This window comes from Haliotis cracherodii, unplaced genomic scaffold (assembly GCF_022045235.1).
Source record: "Haliotis cracherodii isolate W230 unplaced genomic scaffold, xgHalCrac1.p SCAF_14, whole genome shotgun sequence".
Taxonomy (NCBI): Eukaryota; Metazoa; Mollusca; class Gastropoda; order Lepetellida; family Haliotidae; genus Haliotis; species Haliotis cracherodii.
This window is the reverse complement of record NW_027266269.1, coordinates 29641393-29666557: the sequence shown is the minus strand read 5'-3', so window position 1 is coordinate 29666557 and position 25165 is coordinate 29641393. Positions and strand designations below refer to the sequence as shown.

At 43.0% G+C, this 25165-nt stretch overlaps 4 protein-coding genes across 4 annotated transcripts; all 4 read right to left on the bottom strand.

Annotated features, from left to right (window-relative positions):
• Positions 1-677: 677 nt before the first annotated feature.
• On the bottom strand, positions 678-6435 carry LOC139460699 (uncharacterized). Its single transcript, XM_071242177.1, has 4 exons — positions 6339-6435; positions 6059-6103; positions 1280-1324; positions 678-1060 (listed from the first exon to the last, which is right to left on the bottom strand). The coding sequence occupies exons 1-4, from the start codon at positions 6348-6350 to the stop codon at positions 761-763; spliced, it is 402 nt and encodes a 133-aa protein (XP_071098278.1). The 5' UTR covers positions 6351-6435; the 3' UTR covers positions 678-760.
• An 11105-nt stretch (positions 6436-17540) lies between these two features.
• Positions 17541-18143, bottom strand: LOC139460898 (ATP-dependent RNA helicase glh-2-like). Its single transcript, XM_071242371.1, has one exon. The coding sequence runs from the start codon at positions 18141-18143 to the stop codon at positions 17541-17543; it is 603 nt and encodes a 200-aa protein (XP_071098472.1).
• Positions 18144-19838: 1695 nt separating this feature from the next.
• LOC139460698 (uncharacterized) lies at positions 19839-20956 on the bottom strand. The gene is made up of 2 exons (XM_071242176.1): positions 20463-20956; positions 19839-20343 (listed from the first exon to the last, which is right to left on the bottom strand). The coding sequence occupies exons 1-2, from the start codon at positions 20954-20956 to the stop codon at positions 19839-19841; spliced, it is 999 nt and encodes a 332-aa protein (XP_071098277.1).
• A 500-nt stretch (positions 20957-21456) lies between these two features.
• On the bottom strand, positions 21457-23763 carry LOC139460348 (uncharacterized). The gene is made up of 3 exons (XM_071241838.1): positions 22798-23763; positions 22196-22450; positions 21457-22140 (listed from the first exon to the last, which is right to left on the bottom strand). The coding sequence occupies exons 1-3, from the start codon at positions 23761-23763 to the stop codon at positions 21457-21459; spliced, it is 1905 nt and encodes a 634-aa protein (XP_071097939.1).
• Positions 23764-25165: the final 1402 nt, after the last annotated feature.

The following is a 25165-nucleotide window of genomic DNA, read 5'->3' as shown; positions in this document are numbered from 1 at the left end:
TCGAGTCTGGACCAGACAATCCAGTGATTGACATCATGAGCATCGATCCACGCAATTGGGATCGATGACATGGATCAACCAAGTCAGCGAGACTGACCATCCGATCCCGTTAGTCGCCTTTTACGCCAAGCATAGTCACCTTTTACGGCAAGCATGGGTTGCTGAAGACCCATTCTACCCCGGATCTTCACGGGTCGTCCTGAAACTGCCTTAGAGTGGACACTTGAAAAATTGATGATCAGATTTTCATACTTGCCCGCTTCACGACCAAAGACCCCAACCCCCCTCACATCATTTATTGTCAGTATATAACAACAAACAGGCCTCCCAGCAACCTTTGCTAAACTATAGTGAGTGAGTTGGGTTAAAGCCGCTTTTATCATTATTCCACTTATATCACGGTGATGTTGCTGAGTTTGTTGATCGCTGAGGTTGCCACGTCTCCATGTAGACGGCGCATAACTTCTTTGAGTGGCATTTAGAAGTTGGTGTGATGAAGTAAGACGAGTTCTATGGATGAACAACTTCTTTATTATATCACTTGCTTGATAAAGGTGTTAGGATCTACACCGAAACGTCGCACTAATTGTAATAAAGAAGTTGTTCATCCATAGAACTCGTCTTACTTCACTTTATCTGTTGCATACAAAACAAAAACCTGGAAAGGATCTGTGCATATTTTATTTGTGACACATACAGCGTCGTGACAGCAGATAATAGTAGTGTCAATCAAGACATCCTTCAACATGTAAGGAGATAATTAAGTTTTACTTAATTTCTGGAAGTCCACAAATTTAATGTTATCTTTTGTATCAAGACGAACAATGAATTCCCTCTTCCCATTGCCCGACTGAATGACGTAAGCAGATCCATCCATACCGAGGAACGTCACACGGGCATCTGTCCAGGTGTCAGGTGAATAATTGTCAATGTTCGTGATGCACGATTGGATTTGTCGTCTTAATACTTGTTCAGCTTTGCTATTTTCCCATCCTTCATGTCCAACAACTCGTACTATTAGTTTTCCAAGGGACCTTTTGTTGATCTCTTCCACAGTGACCTGAAATGTTATGTTGAGAATATAAACATACATATTCCAGGCAAAATAGTTTTCAGTTAACATTCCTCGTAAATAACGTAAAAATACGCCTGAGAAGACATTTGTTCATCCAGTTATATAGTATACAACTTGTTTTCAGCCCGGCTTTAACTAACTAGCTACACGTCGCTCTTGACATGGTTCATTCACATCAGCTTTTAACAGGTCAAGAATACTTACATACAGTTCAGCAGACTCTGCAGTGAAAGGCTTCGTTTCGCTTTTCTGAATTAAAAGAGAACATAACTTTCTTACAAATTGCAAAACGATTTCCATCTTACCACGCACATATAACTCTGGAATTGCAGATTCATTAAGATACAAATAGTGTACCAAATTATCGGAATCGGGACATAAGAAACACGCAACTAACAATACATTCCGAAAACAAATTCTTTAATCCGATTTTTCTTTGCGTGATAGTTATCTACATCATCACTGAAAATAATGCTCATTCTATAGAACACACTCACAAGACTAGAACATTGGATTGTGATGTATTTGAGGAAGTATTGGGCGACTGGTACAACTCTTGTGATCCAAACGTCATATCATAGGATCTATTAAGCATTCTCTCACCAGAGTTTAATCATCTTAATCTTTGTTGTTCAGCTGTTATGTCTAGCGATGTATTTTCATTTGAGAAATATGAAAGACAAAACAAAAGTTATGATGGTTTAACGTTCACAATATATGTTGGTAAAATGCAATTAGCGAGTGAGATAATTAACGTAAACTGTATCGATTATAAGTTTGAATTATCTTAACAAATGCTTAACTTTCCAAATATCATGCTGTCAGTTTGATAATCGAATACAGTCGTGTCTCGTTTATACGGACACTTGCATCATTTCACAATTCGTCCGTATAAACGAATTTCCGTATAACTGAAACCAGCTTCTTACTTGAGGAGTTACTTCCCTTCAATTATAGATGCCGATGGGGTTGGGGAGTAGAACTAAGGGGGCTGGGTATGGTGGATGTTTGTTTGTTTATGTGATTTTGATTTGGTAGATTATTGTGTTTTTAGATGCGTTTTATTAGTTCCGTTTTGATTAAGAATACGCCTAAGGCCTTGAAGTTTTCTAGTTTATTGTGTGGGTTTAGTATTGCTTCTAGAGTGAGAGCCTTGTTTAGATTGAGGGTGGTTTGTAATGCGGTTCGATGTGTTAGGTAGTGTGTGCAGTGGATGAGTGCGTGTTCTGGGGTTTCTAGTTGTTTGCAGTGTGGGCAGTTACCTGTAGTGTGTGTGTTTTTTTTGTTTTTTTTAGGTGGTTATTTAGGTTGGTGTGTCCTGTTTGGAGTATAGTGATTACTCTGTCGATTATTTTTGATGGATGGAGAAGTTTTGGTTTGGTTAGTGGTTTGCTGAGTACTTTTTTGATTTGGCTATTTGAGTTTAGATATAGGTTATGCCATTTTTTGGTGATTTTTTGCTTGTTTACACTTTTAATTTCTGATTTTGAGATGGGTAAGTTTAAGCTTATTTCTGGGATTTTGAGGGATAGTTTAGCTGCTTTATCGGCGTTTACATTACCGTATATTCCTACGTGGGCGGGTATCCACAAGAAGGTTATTTGTTTGCCTGCCTTAGTTAGGTCGTTGGAGCTTTTAAGTATTTGATATATTAATTTAGGTCGGTTTTTGGTATTTTTGTTTTGGATGGCTTGCAGTCCACTTAGGGAGTCGGTAAGTATTAGGATTACGGGATATAGTATTCACGACCGTCCGTACGTCCGTCCGTCCGTCCGTACGTCCGTCCGTACGTCCCACCTGTTTGTTGCCGCGATATCTCAAGAACTAAACACTGGATTGTCTTCATATTTGGAACTATGGTGTATATACAGACTCCGCAGACACCAGTCGGTTTTGGTGACCTTGACCCCATTTTCAAGGTCACAGCAGGCATATCTGCTTTTGGAGTTGGAAAACGGTGTTGCCGCAATATCTCAAGAACTAATCTCTGGAATGTCTTCATATTTGGAACTATGGTGTATATACAGACTCCGCAGACACCAGTCGGTTTTGGTGACCTTGACCCCATTTTCAAGGTCACAGCAGGCATATCTGCTTTTGGAGTTGGAAAACGGTGTTGCCGCAATATCTCAAGAACTAATCTCTGGATTGTCTTCATATTTGGAACTATGGTGTATATACAGACTCCGCAGACACCAGTTGGTTTTAGTGACCTTGACCCCATTTTCAAGGTCACAGCAGGCATATCTGCTTTTGGAGTTGGAAAACGGTGTTGCTGCAATATCTCAAGAACTAATCTCTGGAATGTCTTCATATTTGGAACTATGGTGTATATACAGACTCCGCAGACACCAGTCGGTTTTGGTGACCTTGATCCCATTTTCAAGGTCACAGCAGACAAATCTGCTTTTAGAGTTGGAAAACGGTGTTGCCGCGATATCTCAAGAACTAATCGCTGGATTGTCTTCATATTTGGAACTATAGTGTATATACAGACACCGCATACACCTGTCAGATTTGGTGACCTTGACCCCATTTTCAAGGTCACAGCAGGCAAATCTGTTTTTGGAGTTGGAAAACGGTGTTGCCACAATATCTCAAGAACTAATCGCTGGATTGTCTTCATATTTGGTACTATGGTGTACAGGCGGGGGATATTTCGTCACTCTGTGACAAATACTTGTTGTGTGTGGTTTTTAGAATCTTGATTATGGAGGGCTGAGGCCATGCCCATTAGTTCTGCCGTGAATATTGATTGGTTGTTTGGGAGTCGGAAGGATTGTGTGGTTTTAGTTGGTTGTGTGGTATGGACTCCGAAACCTGTGTGTTTGGAGGTCGGATCTGAAGATCCGTCCGTGTAAAGTGACACCAATTTGGCCAATTTTCGTGTATGTATGCTAGTGTGGTGGTTTTAGCTATGTTTTGGTCGGTTTGTTTATTTATTTGGCTAGCTAGTTTTGTGTCTATTTTGGGTATTTTAAGTTTAGGGGTGAAGATATTTGATTGTTTGCAGTTTTGTTTAAGATTTTTAATTTGGTGTTCATTTAGGTAGTTTGTTATTCTTTGGGATATTGGGGTAAGTAAGGGGTGTTTACGAGCTAGAGCTTGGTTTTTTGGGCTGATGTTTTGGTTTATTAAGTTTTGGATGAGAAAGTTTGATTGGGACGCGGCCCAGAAATTTAAGCTTAGCTGTTCCCTGCGTAGACTTAGTGGCACTTCTCCTGTTAAGGCCTGAAGTGAAGCGTAGGAGGTGCCATGTTGGGTGCGTGTAATTAGTTTGAGAGCCTGATATTGTATTGAGTCATGTTTTTTAGATAGAGAGTTGTTTAGGGTGTTGTATATGGCGCAGCCGTAGTCTAGTTTTGATCTAATTAGTGATATGTAGAGAGAGAGGAGGGTATCTTTGGAGGCTCCCCAGTTAGAGCCAGTTAGGCATCTTAGGGTGTTTAGGTCTTTACTGCATTTAGTTGTTAGGTTTTGGATGTGAGCATCCCAGGTGAGATGTTCATCGAAAATAAGTCCTAAGAATTTGGTTTGGTTTTGAAATTTGATTGTTTGGTTGTTTAGCTGGAGGATTGGGGAGGCGGGTTTCATGTTTTTATGTTTGAATACTATTACTGTTGTTTTTTTCTGAGTTAAGGGAGAAGTCCCATTTGTCAGCCCATTGTTGTATTTTATTAAGAGATTTTTGGAGTAAATTTGGAGTCATTTTCATGCTTTTAGTGAGGATCCAGACGGCTCCATCATCCGCGAATTTTGATGTGTTTACTTTAGGGGATAGGCCCTCGAATAAATCGTTTATCATTATATTGAAGAGGGTGGAGCTGAGGATACTGCCCTGTGGAGTGCCATTTTCTACGGGACATTGGTCCGATAGAGTTTGGTCTATACCCACTGTTATTTTACGATTGTTTAGGAAGTCCTGGATGTAGTTTATTATCAGACCTTTGAGTCCTATTTTTTAAAGTTTTTGCATTAGCCCGTCGTGCCATACCATGTCGAAAGCTTTAGAGAAGTCTAAGAAGATGCCTGTGGCATATTGTTTATTTAGTTGTCCTGTTTTAATATCTTGCTCTAGTCGGGCGAGGTTATCTAGGGTTGAGCGGCCAGGGGTGAAACCGCTTTGATCTGGGTTAATGTTATTTTGAGTTACGTAATGTTGTAATCTATTCTTAGCCATTGATTCCATTACTTTACATAAGTTTGAAGTTAGTGATATTGGTCTATATGAGTTAGCTTGATTAGCTGGTTTATTATGTTTAGGGATTGGTATGACTAGGGCCTGTTTCCAGGGAGTAGGAACCTGTCCGTTTAGGTAGATGAGATTGTATAGTTTGAGTAGTGCCTGGAGTAGTTTTCGGGGGAATCTAAATAAGGCTCCTACTCTAGATGAAATACTAAACCCTCAAAATAAACTAGCAAACTTCAAGACCCTAGGCGTATTCCTAATCAAAACAGATCTAATTAAGCGCATCTAAAAACTCATTAATCTTCCAATCCAAAATCCAATAAACATACAAACACCCACCTCACTTAGTTCCCTCCTCCACCCACTTCGGCATTTATTCCAAATTCCAAAATTCCAAAAAATCAATATAAGCAACCCCTAAAAGCCCCTCTTGGGTTGCACACACCACTTTCACCCTTTTCGCAATACACTAAATGGTCTGGCCAGGCCCGTGTGCGAAATACGCTACAGTCGGAAAGCGCACGTTAAATCTCCTATATCAGTCAGTCAGTCAGTCAGTCAGTCAGTCAGTCAGTCAGTCAGAGGTTTCAGTATATCTGAAGTCCGTATAAGCGGGGCATGACTGTATATGACTTATATGATACCTGTAACATAAACAATGATTGCTTACCCAAATCAACACGAAAATCAGGGAGAGCCCATTTTAACATTTACAATGGCTACCTTTAAATTAACCATCCAGTTTTACCTTTCTTTAGTGTGAAATATTATCAAGGTAGATATGTCAGACTTGCCTTGTTCATCTCGCCCCATCCAAGCCAACTGGTCACGTATCCAAGCTACGAAAATACAAGTAACACATGACACGAGGTGATGTTGAGTATAGTGAGGCAAACGGATATTTTGCATGAAGCAGTTAAAGTTACCTTTGCATTAATTGAGGAAAACATGGTCCTGAATATGCAGTCTGCCGTCAACCATGTGACGATATAAAAAACCAGTGTCCGTTAAATTTACAACGTCACGATTTTACACAGAGACGAAATTATTTAATCAAAAGTAGTTTCTACCTACCAGAGTTCCCATGTTTGACGGCTACAGGGAGTGTTTCAGTCCTTGGGCCTTGCCCGAGCATTGACTAATACACTTCCTTTATACAACCAACCAGCAAATGTACACATCTAAACGTGGCGTGATACTCTTTTATATCCAATCAAAACACAGCTACTTTCTATATGCCTGTATAAATATGCGGGTACAGCCAGAACGTCTGCAATAAATCCACTTTCAAAAGATTACAAACATGGGTCAGGTAAGTAATGATTTTCATTTATGTGACAATTTGCTTACTGTGTGTGAGTACAGTGAATATGTAGACTCTGCTTAAACCGGACTTGATTAAGTTGAATGTTCTTAGTAAATTCTACCCTATTCCACAGTCTCAAACATCACCCAAAGTCAATCAGTCAATCAGTTTATTCGGTAATAAGGCCTCAGGCCCACGTACAGACATATACAAATTAGTTTCACATCAAGTGCTGCATGAAATATTCTTTACAGGTAAGAAGAACGAAGATAGATGGCATTTTTAACTAAGTTCTCAAGGCGGTTTGCATCAGAAGAGTTTAACATTCTAACCAGTGTGTCTTTACGATTATTACCAGCACCACCCAAAGTCGGCTCAATATGAAAGGGACAGGAAATAAAACGGGTTTTGTCATCACTTTGATAGCCATGTTGGTGCACTTCCACAAACCTCCAATGTATTAAAGGTGATTATTGCTACATCAATTCTAGTTGGAAGTTTGACTGTAATCTGTTCCATGACAAACCATTACCCAAATCTCATGAACAAAGATCTGAGGACATCCCATTTCGGGACATGTCAGAACGACCTTTCACGAACTCCGACCAACCACTGAAATAACTAACAAGAAGTCAACATCAGCCAATTAAAAATCAGCTTTCTCGAGCTTCACGGCACTCGTTTCACTTGGTGACTTCCATTTCAGAGTATGCTTGAAAAATATGTTGACACCGTTCTCGATTAAGATTTTCAAAACTGAACAAACGAACATTCCGGAATGTCTAATATATGGTTGAGATTGTATTGCAGTGCTTCCCACGTACTGTGCAACGCCTCCTCCGTTCAAACGTTTATCCCAACGAAAGCGAGAGAAAGACAATAATTTTGACGGAATGAGTCGTACGGGCCGTAACTGTCGTTCGGAATACCCCGTGTTAACGTTTTCGAGGTTGCATGATTAGAAAACACATTCTGACTGTCACTTTCACGATCTGGTAAGCGACGCTTTGATTGGTCGGAAGAAAGGTCGTTCTGACGTGACCCGTAATGGGATGTCCTCAGATCTTTGTTTAGCGATAGCGAGAACTAAGGTCTGATTTTAATGAGATTGAACCATAACCTACCATGGTTTAGGTCGCGCCAATATGCTAACCAATGTGTTTTATATTTCAGGTTGATTCTTCGCCGAATTTTCATGGAGAGGTGAGAATTATATTTGTTTTAGCTTCAGGTGGATAAGGAGGAAACTATACTAAATTCATGGATAGTACAGCTTTCATTCTTTTAAATATTTTGTTCATAATTCATAACCGATCATTTGGCATGGGCATGATTTAACTTCATCTGTCGTTGTATATTGTGGCATTGTCTACGGTAATTGTGCTCATTTATTCTGTTTTTGCTTCAGGTGATTCATTGTGGAAAGTATGTTGGTCACTCGGATGTGTTGAAATATATTAGAGAGCATGACTTCACAGACGAAGATAGACAGTTACTTCAGGGATGCTACGATCTTTTTGAATCGAAGCCAGATTTCGTTTGGCAAAATTGTGCCATCGAAGTATTATCCTCATCAGTTGAAGTCAAGTTCGTATCTGGAGATCAGAGCAACCGATACATCTTACGTTTTAAGAAGGGGGATGTTTGGACGGCGGCTATGAAAGAAGAAATTAAGGTTAAGTTCTACGCTATATATGAATGGCTACGTGTCCATGTGAAGGAAATTGGAGATGCGTGTGGTGCAGCTATCAAAGGACAACACCAACTAACCCAAATCGATAACAAGTGAATGCTGCTGGGGTTATGACTCTGAGTTTCTTTATCAACTTACTATGACAATTTCAGTATTTACAGCATAGAATTGTGTATTATCTACAATTTTAATTTCTTTCATATTTATTCATTCACAATAGATTCTTCTGTTGGTGAATAAAATTGTGTTATCCAATATTTCATGTATTATGTCATTATTTTAGTATATGAAAAGCTTAATGTCGCTATTTAATTCCAATATTGTAATAGCATATTTTTTTTAAAAATAATTATATTTTATTTCACACTAAAAATGTAATATTTATTTTCAGGGACATTAAGGTATAATTGTCATTGCTGTTCTTGTAATTCTATCTATAAATAACTGGTAAAATGTTATGGTCCATCTGCAGTTCAAAAGAAGCGACATTTCTCTCTCCAATGTGTGGAAAGAACTTTTAAAGCATTAGCATGAAGAAAGTTCATTGATGGCCTGGCAAGAGGTAGTTGTTTATGAAAAAGAATGGATTGATGAAAGCTATAAATATTGACTAATTGTCGAAATTATATCACAGATAAAAAGGAACGCTGCGATGAAAGTTATTACTAACGCTCTACTTGCAGTTATTGGTGTTCTTTTTCACAGGAATATTGTGTGAAATATAACAGTGAAAGAGTGTGGCTTTACGCCGCTTTTATCTATATTCCAGCCATTTCAAGCGGCGGGACACCAGAAATGGGCTTCACGCATTGTACCCATGTGGGGGATGGAACGAGGGGCCTTCATAAACTTGATATGAAATGGGAAGCTAGTTTGAAACCCTATAATTTTGAAGCGAGAGAGAGGAATTTATTTGAGATATATATCTGGATGTGACACTAATATATATTTTCAAAGAATTGATTCATCATAGTTTGGGGTTCAAATACACATACAGTAAAACCCTGGTAAGTAGTGCATGAATGGACCTGTAAAAAAGCTCTGCTTCAGATTTTCTAGTTAACCAACTAGTGATATATAGTAGTAATATATAGTAATATACGTAGGATTTACAATCTTTACTTCAACCTAATCCAACACAACGTTAAATACGTTTTATCATCGCTTCTCCAGAGATATCTTTGATGTTTATTACCTCGCTACGTCAACAACAGCTCATGAGCTCGATGAACTCAATGCCTCATCTGGTAATGACATTATGGTAGTGTTCGGCATCATCAAGTCATGCAGTAGCGTAATACATCTGTGTCTTACATGTAAGAGCAAATATTGTCATTGTTTTAGATGTGCTACACAACAATTCATTACACAATCGTGACCTGTAATGTGACAATGTAATATGACCTGTCATGATATCCATCAATGTAATGTTTTGATGAATATATTATACCTGTTATGATCTGCATAAAAATGAGAAAACAAGACTTGTTTTGTCAAATACGGTAACATGTTAGAATCACAAAGCATGTTTTGACATGATAGCCACAAGAGCCACATTCCACAATCACGCAATCGTAACCATTGGCCTGCGAGCCACATCAATTTTGGCTATCTATTTTCGAAATGTGGCTTAGGCGGCCTGTAACCCCTCATCTCATTGTGGATTAGGAATTCAATTCTTTATTCATGTACATGTGTAGGCCAGCGGCCCATGGTACAATATTTGGTCCATCATTAACATTTATAGGCTTAGTGTTTGGAGTCTAACATTCATAGCATGGTATATAAAAGTTGCAACATTTCTAATAACAGTTTCATTGTTTACCGCCATAAGCATATTGAATTTAGCAAGAGTAGGATGTACAACATACTTCTGTGGTAAATACTGAAGACGAAGCTCATCATAAGCGTTACAAATTAACAAAAAATGATATTCATTCTCGACATATCTTTGGTTGCAACTATTGCACAATCTCTGCTCTCGTGGAGTATTAACGTATCTACCAGTCTCAATATGTAGAGTGTGGGAGCTACAGCGAAACTGGGCTAGTGCAACACGAAATTTGTTGATAGTGAAAGCAGACAAATACAACTCTAGACGAAATGAATTTTTGAAAAGTGTATAATGGAACATTTTAGAACTATTTGCTAAAGACTAATGCCAATCCTGTTCGTAAGCAAATTTTAACCGATCTTCACATTCGGAAATAAATGATTCGGGGCAAACAAGAGGAATTAACAGGGCAAATGGTGTCGGGAGAGGATTAGGGGCGTGTCTGTTAATTACTCAATTGAGTTGTGACATTTCAGTCAGTAATGCGTGTACGACCACGCTGACTGCTATTCTACATATCAAGTCAAGTTTGCTTTATATAATGTCTCCGGGAACCTAGGAATCAATATTTGAATGGTTCTAATTTTTTAATTAACTCTGTATAAAATAATCATTAATACCATATATCCATATTCAGGGGCAGGGTTGAGGTCAGGGTGATACAATTATCAAGACTCTCACTGCAGACATTGTCCCCACCAGTTTCTCAATAGGTATAAGGGTAATTTCTATGTAAACCTTTTGCCCGCGTACAGTTTCTTTTCTGGGTGATATGACTTATGCCCCTCACTCACGGCCTCATAGACCCAGCTGGCAATATACGTGTGTCATGTTTTGTTTGCTGTTTAACGCCGCACTCAGCAATAATCCAGCTATATGACGGCGGTCTGTAAATAATCGAGTTTGGACCAGAAAAAAACAGTTGTTGACATCATGAGCATCGATCTACGCATTTGGAATACGATGACATGCATCAACCCAGTCAGTGAGTCTCCGTTAGTCGCCTCTAACGAAAAGCATAGTCGCCTTGTACGGCAAGCATGGGTTGCTGAAGAACTTTTCTACCCCGCATATTCACGGGTCGTGTGTCATGTATGCAGTGTGGTCTTCATAGAGATAAACATGTGATTCAAAATTGAGCAATAGTTGACCATTTCAATGCGTACTCAACGATCATAATAGCTTGGATGCGATTTGCCAACATTTTCCGTGTTTGAATTCTACGGCTATTGGTGACAATAATATTTCTGGAAGCCTAACAACTGCACCAGACTCCAACCTACACAATCGAAGTGAACAGTTCAATGTGCATATGCGGAAAATATAGTCCCTTTCCTAATCTTTATTCACATCTGTAATAAATGACTTTTATCCGTGTTAAATGCAGAGGGTAGCGTGTATTTATAGCGTATTCCATGGTTAAGCTTGTGTAGAAATACAGAGGGACACTGCTGTACTCAAGTTGGCGAATACAAGTTTGTTTGATATCAAGTTCTTTTCAAACATGATCTGTCATTGCAATCCATTGTAAGTAATAGTCACCTTATTAAATGAGGCACTGAAATAAAGTTCGCAATGCATAAAGGCTCTGGTGTAAACAGGTATGATAATACACGTAGCTGCGCATGACTCATACAACACTTGTCATTTGAATACTGAACAGAACAATTTTGATGTCTCAACAACTGCACCTGTCACCCACACGCAAAACAGTTAAAGATTGATGTGATGGGAATAAAAAAAAGAATGTTATCAACATACAACGACCGGTAACTCATTATCAAATTTATATCATCAAACGACGTTTGTAAACGGGCAGTTAGGTATTCCTAACCCATGTCAGCCTGTATGTGTGAGTAGTTGTGTATGCTGCATATCACTAGCATCCCTAGCCCATGTCAACCTGTATGTGTCAGTAGCTATGTATGCTGCATATCACTAGCATCCCTAGCCCATGTCAGCCTGTATGTGTGTGTAGCTGTGTGTGCTGCATATCACTAGTATCCCTAGCCCATGTCAGCCTGTATGTGTGAGTAGCTGTGTGTGCTGCATATCACTAGCATCCCTAGCCCATGTCAGCCTGTATGTGTCAGTAGCTGTGTATGCTGCATATCACTAGCATCCCTAGCCCATGTCAGCCTGTATGTGTCAGTAGCTGTGTATGCTGCATATCACTAGCATCCCTAGCCCATGTCAACCTGTATGTGTCAGTAGCTATGTATGCTGCATATCACTAGCATCCCTAGCCCATGTCAGCCTGTATGTGTGTTTAGCTGTGTGTGCTGCATATCACTAGCATCCCTAGCCCATGTCAGCCTGTATGTGTGAGTAGCTGTGTATGCTGCATATCACTAGCATCCCTAGCCCATGTCAGCCTGTATGTGTCAGTAGCTGTGTATGCTGCATATCACTAGCATCCCTAGCCCATGTCAGCCTGTATGTGTCAGTAGCTGTGTGTGCTGCATATCACTAGCATCCCTAGCCCATGTCAGCCTGTATGTGTCAGTAGCTGTGTATGCTGCATATCACTAGCATCCCTAGCCCATGTCAGCCTGTATGTGTCAGTAGCTGTGTATGCTGCATATCACTAGCATCCCTAGCCCATGTCAGCCTGTATGTGTCAGTAGCTGTGTGTGCTGCATATCACTAGCATCCCTAGCCCATGTCAGCCTGTATGTGTCAGTAGCTGTGTGTGCTGCATATCACTAGCATCCCTAGCCCATGTCAGCCTGTATGTGTGAGTAGCTGTGTGTGCTGCATATCACTAGCATCCCTAGTCCATGTCAGCCTGTATGTGTGAGTAGCTGTGTGTGCTGCATATCACTAGCATCCCTAGCCCATGTCAGCCTGTATGTGTGTTTAGCTGTGTGTTCTGCATATCACTAGCATCCCTAGCCCATGTCAGCCTGTATGTGTGAGTAGCTGTATGTGTGGGCAGCTACTCCGTTAGCCTGATGTAAACCTCATCAATGAAATTGCTTACTGCAAAACATTTCATTCATCCGTTACTCGAGAAGACAACTTTATTTCAGCGGTCAAAGCTTACCTCCTGGCCGACCACATGTAATTTGGATTATGCCTTTTACATCTACGACTTACGACTTTGTGTGTCCTGGTTTAAGCCAAAGAACATAATTATATATACCCTCACCAAAATGTCGCCACACAAACAAGACATCTCACTCTGATTTGTATACCGCGAGTTTTTGTCTCGTGGTCCAAGTATAAGAGCATATCCTCTCACCAAAATGTTTCCTCACACACACGTCATCTCATCCTGATTTTCAGTGAGCCGAGCACAATAGGGACAGTAAGCGACTCTTCTGGCTCCAATGCAGGTGATCAGTGTGTGGAATAAACTTTTAAAACATTAGCATGTAGAAAGTTCATTTATCACTACGAAAGGGTTTACCGGCAGTTGATTATGAAAGATCAGCGACAGATGAAAGCTATGAATATTTGTCAGGGATATGTCCTCGATGTGTGTGTTATAACTGATGCTCTGCTTGGTCTTTGTCATAAGAATATTGTGTTAAATGTACTTTTCACAGACATGATAAGATATATATTTACATAGTGTTTCCTGTTGATATTTATCATAATTCAAGTTACAAGTAAAACAATTGGACATGGCGTAATTATGTTGATAATTCATGAGAATCCTCGTTGGTCATAAATAAACTTCATTTCTTTTTCATGTCAAGTTTATGTCCCGCGTATAGTACCCTTATTTCTCAAAGGACACAAAATTGACATAAATTGAAGTATAATTATGAAACTAGAGAGAATGTGATTTTGGTAGAGCCGATTGTCTTTTGATTAATATACTCGAATCGTCGGAATAACTGGGACATATAGTGCAGTAACAAAGTACATTTAGGCCAGCGCCATTTTAATCATATTATATTTGTTAGGTTTTAAGGTGTTTTGTTATGCATTGTGATATCGTGTTATGGTTCCTTAGTTTTAAATATGTCCTTTGCCTACAGTCTAAATATATCGTATTGATATCTAATTTGTTGTAGTCACGATATGGCTGATATACTGACAATGTGACTATAAATCTTAATCCTACCCCAGGCACATTTCTCGGGAATGGTTGCTACAGTGTAAATATAGTGCACTAACAACTGCACTTTGATTAGAGGGTAAATGTGGTAGGTCAGTGTGATCCTACCCCAGGCACATTTCTCGGGAATGGTTGCTACCGTGTAAATATACTGCACTAACCACTGGAGTTTGATTAGAGGGTAAATGTGGTAGGTCAGTGTGATCCTACCCCAGGCACATTTCTCGGGAATGGTTGCTACCGTGTAAATATACTGCACTAACAACTGGAGTTTGATTAGAGGGTAAATGTGGTAGGTCAGTGTGATCCTACCCCAGGCACATTTCTCGGGAATCACCTGATGCCTAGTTGTTCAGTCAGCATGGTGTGACAATGACAGAACATCAATGTCCCTCTGTATTTCTATATAATATATTGTGACACAAGCTGACCCTTGAAATATGCTATAAATATACGTTACTCTCTGCATTCACCGTCTATAAAAGCCGTTCTATTCATTGCGAATATGAATTTGATGAATATTGTTTGGTCAAGTACAAAAGAGGCGTATGTTTTATGACGTACGCGATCACCAGTTTTAACATGCAAATTGAACGTTACGCCTCGATCGCGAATTATTGTCACTCGCACAGCCTTACAAAAGTAAGTGTTTGTTGCCTGGCGCTGCACAGCAGTACTGTCATGCGACGGAAACATGTGGACAAACCAAACAAGGCCTTTGTTGATTTTAAAAAGGCAGTTGATTCTGTAAATAGAGCTTATTTGTGGAAGTGTTTGAAAAATAAGGGTTTAGGAGGCAAAATGCTTGTCATTATGAAATCAATGTGTGCAAATGTAAAATCGTGTGTTCGCTGTGGTGATATTAAGAGTGACGTTTTTGATTGTCCGATAGGTTTACGGCAAGGATGTGTTTTAAGTCCTATACTTTTCTCATTTTTTTATAAATGAGTTACATGTTGATATCATACAGTCTGGTAGACATGGCGTCCAGCTCTCCCCTGATATAATAGAACTTTTCATGCTTCTTTTTGCAGATGATGTGATTTTGATGTCTAGTACTATTATTTGTCTACAGAAGCAGCTTAACATACTTTCGGAATATTCAGATAAATGGAAACTTAGTATTAATCTTGATATAACAAATATTTTATATTTCGTAGAGGTGGTCGAGTGGCCACAAGAGAGAAATGTTTTTTTAAAGGTACATGTATTAATGTTGTGCATGAATACAAATACCTTGGCATATTGTTTACCCATACGCTGAATCTGAATTAGTCAGTAATTAATCTCACAAACAGAGCAAAGAAAGCGCCATGTCCACTCTGTTATGTCTAAGCTTGGAGTTATTTCACCAAAAATGTATTTTAAATTATTATACAACATATTTTACTGTACGGGTCTGAGATATGGGGTTGTAAAGAGTTCTATACAATTGAAAAGGTTCATCTCCTCGCTTGTGAAACGTTTTTGAATGTTGGAATGTCAACACCAAGTAATATGGTTTATGGAGAATGCGGGAGATTCCCATTGTACATTGGATCTTACACCCGTTGTTTGAAGTATTGGTGTAAAATAATAATAACGCTGAACACCGTTTACCCAAGAAAGCCTACAACATGCTTGTACACCTCGATAGTCTTGGAAAGAACACATGGGCTTCTTGTATTCGTACATTGCTTTTTATATATGGCTTTGGTTACATTTGGCTGTCCCAGACAATTAGTAATGCAAATGTTTTCATTAAGTACTTTCGCATGCGTGCCATTGACATGTTTCATCAGAAATGGCATTCAGATATTTATGAAAGTTCAAGATATGCTACTTATCGCCAATTCAAGTCATTGCTTGAAGCAGAATCTTATTTATCAAATTTACGGTACAGGAATTCTCGTAACACCCTTATTCGTTTCAGACTTGGCCTGAATGATCTAAAAATTAACACAGGGAGATTTTCATCTATTGAGAAATCGATACGATAATGCCCATTTTGTGACATTGTTGTCGAAGATGAATACCATTTCATGTTTATTTGCCTTATATACGAAAATCTAAGAAACAAGTACTTACCGCAGTGGTCTCTATCTCATTTTAATGCTAAAGGATTGTCTTCATTACTGTCGTGCAAGGATCTTATAACACAACATCAACTGGCTTTGTACATACATAATGCTTTTTTGTTACGAAGTGAATTGTTACCTTGACTTTGTATTTTATAAAATATGTTATGTTACTCCGTTGTATATATGGGCCTGTGGCCTTTCATACAATAAAGACTTGAATTGAAATGAATTGAATTGAATTGAATTGAATTGACAATCCAGTGATGGACCAGAAAGTTCGAGTGACACGATGGCGCATTTACTAACTTTGTTAAAACAAAAGCGATATATTAATTTTGAATTACATCTATAGTGTACTCAGTGCAGAGATTGTGCTGCTTGTAGTAAACAAAACTTTGTAGTAAACAAATGTTCTTTTTGGACAGTTTTAGTAGTAGTAGTAGTAGTAGTAGTAGTAGTAGTAGTAGTAGGAATAATAATAATGTGCACTTGTACTGCGCTAGCCTCCATGTAGCAGTTCATGCTCAAAGCGCTACATTATAACCCCGATCAATGGATCAGTGAGCACTCGATGTTCATTCTCAGCTCCCTGTGGAGTATACAACCCAAAGCTGCCTCTCATGCGCTAGAAGGTTAACAGCCATCCTCATCTACCTGGTACCCACTCACTGCGGGGTGATCAGAGGCACATTTCGAACAAAGTCACTTGCCTAAGGAGACACCACAGTAGTTGGGTAGAGCGGTATAGAACCAATATAGAACCAAGATGGCACCACATCCGTTACCGGTGGCGTGCGCATTCAAGATAGCGGCACCTCCGTTTCCGGTGGCGCACGCCTCCAAGATGGCGGCCCTTCCGTTTCCGGTGGCCTGCGCACCTCCATGATGACGTCGCATCCGTTTCCGGTGGCGTACGCTTCCAAGAGGGCGTCGCATCCGTTTCCAGGGAGGTTCGGGAAAACCCGGAGAAGCGCACGTAAAAGGTGAACAGGATCGACATTGAAAGAAGCGCGTCAAAAATCTTTTGTGGAAAAAGTGGCGGTGGTGGTGAAGGGAGGAGGGAGGGTGGTGGTGGTGAAGGGAGGGAGGAAAGGAGGAGGAGACGGGTTCATGGTTTGGGTTGGAGGGTCGTCAAAGCAAAGGATGATAGTTGTCTTTTGGGTGAGATGGTGGCCCTGAAAAGGGCCGTTGGAAAACAAACTGGAAACTGGAAATGACAGGAAACGGCAGGAACACTGGAACACTGGAACACTGGAAAAACTGCAAACGATGGGAAACTGGTAAAAACAGTGGAGCAGCATGTCCTCCCATGCGTTAGTCACTTTGTTCAGATGATCTATCTTCTTCATCCTCTACTTCCATCTCATCCTCGGACTGAAGGTGTCGTCGGCGCTTTGAAGCGTGTTTTCTTGAGAGGCTTCTGTCCCGTTTTCTTTTTTCTAGACGAGGTGTGATGCCCGCACGGAGTTGTGCGAGGCATTCTTTTAGGTCGAGGACATCGACGTGCATGTCTTCGATGAGATGAACCACTTGTGTCACGGGTGTCACGGGTGCCACGGATGCCACGGGTGTCGACGTGGACGGTGTTGCTAACGTTTTCTTTCGACTGGGTTCTGGGCAATCTGCAGCGAAATGACCCAGGGCTTGACAGTTGTAACAGCGGTCCAGGCGATGGGGAGTCTTCTTTAGACTGGGTTCTGGGCAATCTGCAGCGAAATGACCCATGGCTTCACAGTTGAAACAGGGACCCAGGTTCCGATTCTCCTGCTTCTCTTGACTGTTCATCTTCGGACAGACATAGTGACGGTGACCTTGATGGTGACACTCGAGGCATGTCACTTCAGGGCAGTACAGGTAACTGTGACTGTCGGTCTGGCACTTCATACAACTGTATCGAGCTGACATGATGGGTTTCATAGAATGCAGTGTGTGTGTGTGTGTGTGAGTGGCTTCGCTCTTGTTTTGTTTTTATAGGAGAGCCACTGACACCCTGCTTCCTGATTGGTTCCCCAGGCAGCGCCCCCGATTGGTTCGTTTCGGTGCCTGGTCTGCACCTCGGTTTTCCAAAACGGACAAACCCCTGTGTTTCTTTTCCATAGGAAATGGATTTTACCATGGGAGAGAAAGCACAACCCCGGTTCGACCATTCAGAGTCCCGCATGACCCGAGCACGGTCTCTGATTGGTCGACAACCCAGGCTTCGGATTGGTCCGATTTCGATCCGGTTTTTTTTATCGGGGTGTGCATTTCGATCCTGTTTTGTTTTTCTTCATCCTACAGACCACAGAACACGACTATGGGTTTTTAAAAAATAAAATTAATCCCCCTGCTCACATGAACCAACACCACAAAACAAAAAGTCACAGGATGAGGGGGGCGTCCCTGTGAATTTTGTGAACACGAGGGTATGAACGTCTGTACACTTTGAAAAAAGAAACTTTGTCACTTGGGGTGAACAAGACACTCGACTCTTCTCTTCCGTGCTTCTTGGGACACCAAACGTCTGTATGTTTCGTTCACTTCTCCATCAGGACAAAACACACACAAGTATTCGCAGGGGACTTTGGCGTGCTTCAAATGTTCTTTCCAGGGTTGGTCTGTGGCTTCCCATTGGCGGAGTGCCACACCGCAGCAATAACAGGTCACACAGTCACCTTGTCCTGGATAGAAATAGCCAGCCATGGCCATGTCATACGGGGTCTGGGTCATCTGTTTAGGCCACGTTTTAAAAGACCTCAGACGTTCTTGAAATGATTCATAGTGAGGATGAGAAGGATGACACAGGGTGTAAGAAGGAAAAGGTCCCTCCAGAATGTCACTGAGTCGCCATGTGTCGTCCCTAAAGAGGGAACGTTTTCTCGCTTCTTGTTCTCTCGCCTTTTCAGACACCCACTCGGAATCGGTGACGACATCTCGGGAGGATGACATGACATTCATAGAACGTCTTTGCTCCATGATGACGGTGACTTCACTGAAATAAGGTCTGAGGGTTCGTCATCCTGTGTTTGGGTTGACGGACACACGGCATGATCCATGACATGATCCATGACATGACATGGTACACGGGGAGGTGTGTGGGGATCGATGCGTACTGGAATGACTGACACCAGGCAGCTGATCTTTCAAGCATGGCCTTTCTCTTTTATCTATTTTTATTTTAATTTTACACTTGGGTGTGCACTGACATGACAGATGCACAGACAGACAGACAGACGGACAGACAACGTAAACGACATCTCAACTCAACCTCTACCCTCGGTTCGGCACTCTATTGGGGTTGAGATCAACCAAGACACAAAGAGTCAGTTCAATCAATCACTGTTTAATCATGAAAAAAACCCAATCACAACCAGATACAATGGAAATACGAAAAGTCAATGGAGGAGGGAGTGCTTTGCATGTCCCTACAACAACCACAACAACAACAATAACGCGACAACGTTTTCCTCTTCCATCTTCAAGCCCATAAGAGGTGGTCCTCCCTCAAACATGTGAGAGGTCCATCCGTTCAACACGTACAGTCTATGGCCTCCCTGAAACAGACATGACACATCACTTGATCACGGTTGCAGCTTACGTGTTGACAAGTTCTTCGAGTGAAGAGGAGGATCATCATAAGATGTGATCCTCAGCAGATGTGATAGGCATGTCATCATGTGTCATTATGCTGTCATAGGTCAACATACTACAAGTACAGTCTATGAGCTCCAGACCACAGACATGACACATCACTTGCCCGCTGTTGCAACTGATGTATCTTAGCATGTTGTTGTGTCGGCAAACACGACATCCGCGTTGTAGGGGAGTGAGTTGAGCTTCTCCATAAGGATCCAGGTCAACGTTGTCATCAACATCATCATCATCATCGTCGCAAACCAGGGGCGTACCTGAGGAGTAGACATGAACATCTTCCGGGGATGCTGGTGACCAAGAAGCCTCAAGCATGGGGAGCGTGTCCAGATCCATGGAAGGGAGAGTGGCCAGCTTGAGCGCTTCATGATCATCACGGTCACCCGTCGCCATCGTCACAGGGGCATTCGGTGAATAGGTGGGCTCCCGAGGGGTTTGTTCCCACCACTGTTCTAGCACGGACTGGGCTGAACTGACATCAGGGGTCCTGTCAATCATAGGACAGAGTCCATTTATCATAGGAATAGGTAGAGTCATCATCAACATCGACATCAACATCAACATCACATCAAGAATGACTGAGACAAAGAAGAGCAGGGTACTTACAGCTGTTCTTGAGGAGAGATCTTCAGAGATAATTTCTTCCGTGATCGTCTTTTTGCAGGCGTTGCAGGTTTCAAAAAGGATGTCCCCATCGTTTCGATGTCTGTTGTCGCTGCAGCCGTTGTTGCTGTTGCTGCTGTGGTGGTGGTGGGGACTGGCGCTGTGGTGGTGGTGGTGGTGGTGGGTGTTGCTGCTGCTGTGGGGATCACAACGACTGTGGGTTTGCTTGTCTTTTTCTTCTGGATCTTCTTTATCGTCTTCTTCGATGTACCTTTCTCGGGTTCAGTCAGCTTCCTCATCTTTGAACGTATCTGTTCGCAGATCAGGTTGTCGCCCTTCGCACGTAACTTGGCGTACGCGTCGTCGGTCTTCATCTTTACACACAGCAAGTCGTACACTTCACCCCACAGTTCAGCAGTCATGTCACCGTTCCCATCTCCACTGCTTCCTTGGCCACTCATGTCGCTTCGTATCTTGTCATTCAACGGTTTTGACATGATGTTGTCCGGATGTTCTGTTCGTTGTTGTTGTTGTTTCTTTCCAAGTCTTCACGGAGGTGTGTCAACACTTGATGGTACTCTCTCCAAACACGTGTTTCTTCCAGATAAAACGCCAACAACCAACACAACGTGAGGAACATCAATCAGAGGGGGGCGATGTTGTTGCTTGGTCCGTTCAGTGAAAAGTGATGACCGGAGAGCATCGGTCGTATTAAAAGCCACGGAGGTCCTGCTTAATGATTGGCCCGTTCCGGTGTCTGGTCTGAGTCTCCATTTTTCCAAACTGGACCGACCCTTGTGATTCTTTTCCATAGGGTTAGGCTTGTAGCGTGAGAGAGAAAGCACAACCTCGGTTCGACCAATCAGAGCCCACCATGGCTCGAGCACGGCCTCTGATTGGTCGACAACCCAGGCTTCGGATTGGTCAGATTTCGATCCGTTTTTTTTTCTGTAGGGGTCCATGTCGATTCAGTTTCAATCCCCTGTCATGAAAAAAATTATAGAAAGTCGTCTCTGTACCCAAAGGGGAGCGTGTCTACAGGTAGGCCTGTGGTTTCGTCGTAGACGACACGTCGCTTGTCGTACACGGTACGATAGTCTTTTCGGGTGGGGCGGGTCACGAGTGCGTTTTCGTGCCGAGGTCCTTTTCGAATGATCTGATGAGGGTAATCCAAACTGATTTTCTCCTCCTCCTCTTTCCCAGACCGTTGTCCCAGTATCAGTCCTATCATGGTGTCAAAGTTGAGATGGCGTTGGTTTCGGTAATTCAAAGTGAACCCTCGCACTTTGCAGGTCGTGCGCGTTCCATCGGGTCTGGGGTTCATTAACTCATAGCCATAGTTTTTGGGACCTCCTGACACAAACGTCTTGATGGTGTTTCCGTCCAGTTCATCCGTAAACTCACCCAACGAATGACCCAGCTCTGGATTCGCGTCGTGGGGTCGATGAATGTAAATGACGCTGTCCGTGTCAAAGTACAAGACCCTGCGGCCCACCAGGGCAAGGGTCTCGTACAGCTTGAGACGTGCTTGGGCGGTGACCGAAGCAGCGATGGCGACATTGAAATGAGAATGAGGGGTTTGGAATTCTTTCTGCTGGGTATAGGTCACTTCCACCATGTGTTCGTTGACAACGGTCACATCCTCGATGGTATTGCGGTCATCCCTCCACAAGGCAAAGTACTGTACAGGATCGTTCATATAGACGTTCTGACTGTAGTCTACCCGTTGCCCAAACTTGCCCCAGAGCGAATTGCATCTTGGCAATCGTGCGACGTCCTGGATTTTTTTCGATGCGGTCCTTGTCCAACCGAATGCCTTCTTTGTCGTAGATCTCCTGGATGTATGCGTCGTGATCCGTACATCCTTCGGGGTATCCGCTGGCTTCGAGCTTCTCCTTGAAATGTCGATCGATGTAAGTGTCAAAGAGTCCCACTTGCTGGGTGCCGGGGTCATGCTGTGCAAAGGTGTCAAAATGCCAAACGTCGTAGATCTGAAGCACCCGGTAGTCATACTTCTTCACGGCTTCCTGGAGTTCTACGGTGGCGTACGTCCCCACCCATGACCTCTCTTCGTCCGTGTGCTCGCAGGGGGAGTCTGACCGGGTATCGGCACACGTACGGCACAAAGGACAGAGCAGTTTGCCACCCGATCTGTAAGGCAGTAGCGGATGGTAGAGTCGTTTCGGGGGTAGGACACGGCATTGGATCAGACCTTTCAGTTCAAACAACGTGTCCACAGGGGGTTGATGGAGAAGGGTCGGGTGTCCCGTGGGAAACGCTCCGGTCTTACAAATGTAGGGATAAAGGGAACAAATATCGATGTACTTGATGGTTTCACCTTCTTGGGCTTCGTAGCATAATCGCGTGGCATTGGTGCGTCCTCCATAGAAGGCGTCGCGAGGGTTGAGCGGCCCAGGGACGTGACTACAGTGCAGGGTCCCTGCAAGAAAGCACGTAGAGCGGAGTCCTCCCGTTGCATTTTCGTAAACTCGTGCTCCCACAGGGTGACGATCCGTTTCACCTCAGGGTGTTGACTCAAGAGACTCAAGCGGTAGTGGGTGTCGGTGTAACGGGCTCCCAACGACGAGCCCAGGACGGGATGCGGTTCTCCACGTCGGGTCTTGTGACAGGTCTTGCACCCATGCCAGAAACAGCCCAGGAATTCGTAGATGGTGCCTGTCGCTGGATCGTACCCATCCATGCTGTACCGATGTTGGCCCTCTCCACAGGTGAACTCTTTTTCACCGCCATTCCTGGCGTGCTGGAGATGCAGATGGGGGTCCCTTTCCATCAGATAGTGGAGCCAGTGCATACAGGCCTGGGAATAGTTTCTCTTGGGTTGATAGCCTTGAGGTGGAAGAATGGCGATGGTATTGGGTTTCAGGTCGTGTTTTCGGAAGGATTTCATGGTGAACGCAGCAGCTGTCATCGCTTCCACAAAGGGATCCATGCCCACCGAGTGGATGGCGTTCTGCCGGAAGTCGGCGCATCCCCGTCTCAAAATGTCCACATCGCTCTGGCAGTAAGCTAAAAGTTCTTCTTGTAAGTCGAACAAGGCTCCTTCTTGCACTTTTTGGGTATGCCACTGGAGGAAGGCTGTGCGTTCCGCGGGAGACATGCCATCGGGATCGTACGTGACGGCTGGTGGATAGGGACCTCTGTAGGTCTGATTGACTCTCGTATTGAAAAAGTGTGGAAAGTACCCTTTCTTCATTTCTTTCAACCCAAAGCCCTTGGGAAAGGCTTTCAGGGGGTAAGGGATGAAATTTAAGCTGTCTTCGAAACACAACCGTCCCAGGGTCATCTGCAAAATTTGTTGGCCATGTCGAATCTTGGTGGGGAGTGTCACCAGGAGGGGGGACAGACCCTTCAGGATTAAGTGTAAATCATAGGATCGTGCATTGTGGGCCATCACATAATTGCGATCCTCCTTCGGGACTGTATGGCAGGAGGTGTTCTTGTTCTTTGGCTTCTTTGTTTTCTCCACTTCCATGACCTCTTCCACCTCCTCCACCTCTTCCAGGTGGGCCCTCGAAACACGATCTCACGTGTTTTGGAATGTGTTCCCCCGTGTCTTGCATGCATTCAAAATCGTAGAAGGCGTATTGGACGTCGTCTTGTACGTGATGTTGTTCCTCTTCCCCCTCCTCCCCCTCCCCCTCCTCCTCCCCCTCCTCCTCCTCCTCCTCCTCCTCCTCGTTTTCTTCACGGAGAGGCGTCATGTAACAGCGATGGTCTGGAGTCATGGGTTCTCGGCACACCAAGCAGGGATGTTCTTCGTCGAAGCACTCGTGGTGAACCATGAGGGTCTCCAAGACGCGGACCAGCTGAAAACAGTTCGGGCACCTGTGAATCGATTGACAGGCGCTGGGTTTTCCCTCTGACGGTGACTGGAGATGTCGGGTGTAACATGTTGGATTGGGGAACCAACCTTGACATGTCAAGCAAGGGATCCCGTGCTCTTCCTGGGGTCCGCAATAACTAGAGTAGAAGCAGCGGTAACAGCGGTATTCCTTGGTGCAGGGATGTTTTTCGGGATGGTCGTAACGTTTGTCGCAGCGTTCGCAGTAATGGACAGAGCCATAAAAAGCGGACATGGAAGTGATGACATCGTAGTGCTGATCATGATGGTATAGATGCAGCACCCTGGCGTTGGGTGGAGCCTCATCACACTTGTACAACAGTCTCTGACCCACCTCTTGAATGTAGACTTTCAGTTGATAATGCAGGAGGGTCAAGGCCCGTCCCACGCGTGCGAGGTCGTCCAGCCCCCGACAGGGACCTTCATGCAGGCCAAGGCGTCGAAACAAGGCCCGTGCCCGTATGCCTTGAACGTCGTCGCGATTCGTTCTCGTCAGTCTCATTCGCTGGGCGGTCCATGCTGGGGTCAGAGGGTGAGGCTTGTGGGCATAATGCTGTGCCACCACCAGGGCCCGTGCCAAACAGGATTGATCTTCGTTCTTGATCCGTACGATGCACTTTTTGCGTGTTAAAAAAGCTTCGAGTCCAATCACGTTTTTCAGCCGGGGAGCACCACTGCCCGATCCGAGCCTGTCGGGATCTGCGACGTGTACTAAAGTCACATCCATGGTGTCATCGATGTTCAGGTCTTTGTTGGACTGTTGGACTTTTTCCACGGCCTGTAAAATATTTACCCCATGGAGATCTTCAAAACGTCGAAAGGGAATCCGTATGGGAGTGTTCAA

Coding starts and splice junctions, on each gene's coding strand:
- LOC139460699 (XM_071242177.1), bottom strand. Junction 1,325..6,058: donor GATGGGGCGAGATGAACAAG/GCAAGTCTGACA, acceptor CTTTTAATTCAG/AAAAGCGAAACGAAGCCTTT. Junction 1,061..1,279: donor CAGAGTCTGCTGAACTGTAT/GTAAGTATTCTT, acceptor ATAACATTTCAG/GTCACTGTGGAAGAGATCAA.
- LOC139460898 (XM_071242371.1), bottom strand. CDS start 18,143: ATGAAACCCATCATGTCAGCTCGATACAGTTGTATGAAGTGCCAGACC.
- LOC139460698 (XM_071242176.1), bottom strand. CDS start 20,956: ATGTCAAAACCGTTGAATGACAAGATACGAAGCGACATGAGTGGCCAA. Junction 20,344..20,462: donor ATCTCTCCTCAAGAACAGCT/GTAAGTACCCTG, acceptor TATGATTGACAG/GACCCCTGATGTCAGTTCAG.
- LOC139460348 (XM_071241838.1), bottom strand. CDS start 23,763: ATGACCCTGGGACGGTTGTGTTTCGAAGACAGCTTAAATTTCATCCCT. Junction 22,451..22,797: donor ATGCTACGAAGCCCAAGAAG/GTGAAACCATCA, acceptor CGGGTGCTTCAG/ATCTACGACGTTTGGCATTT. Junction 22,141..22,195: donor TGCAATTCGCTCTGGGGCAA/GTTTGGGCAACG, acceptor GATCCTGTACAG/TACTTTGCCTTGTGGAGGGA.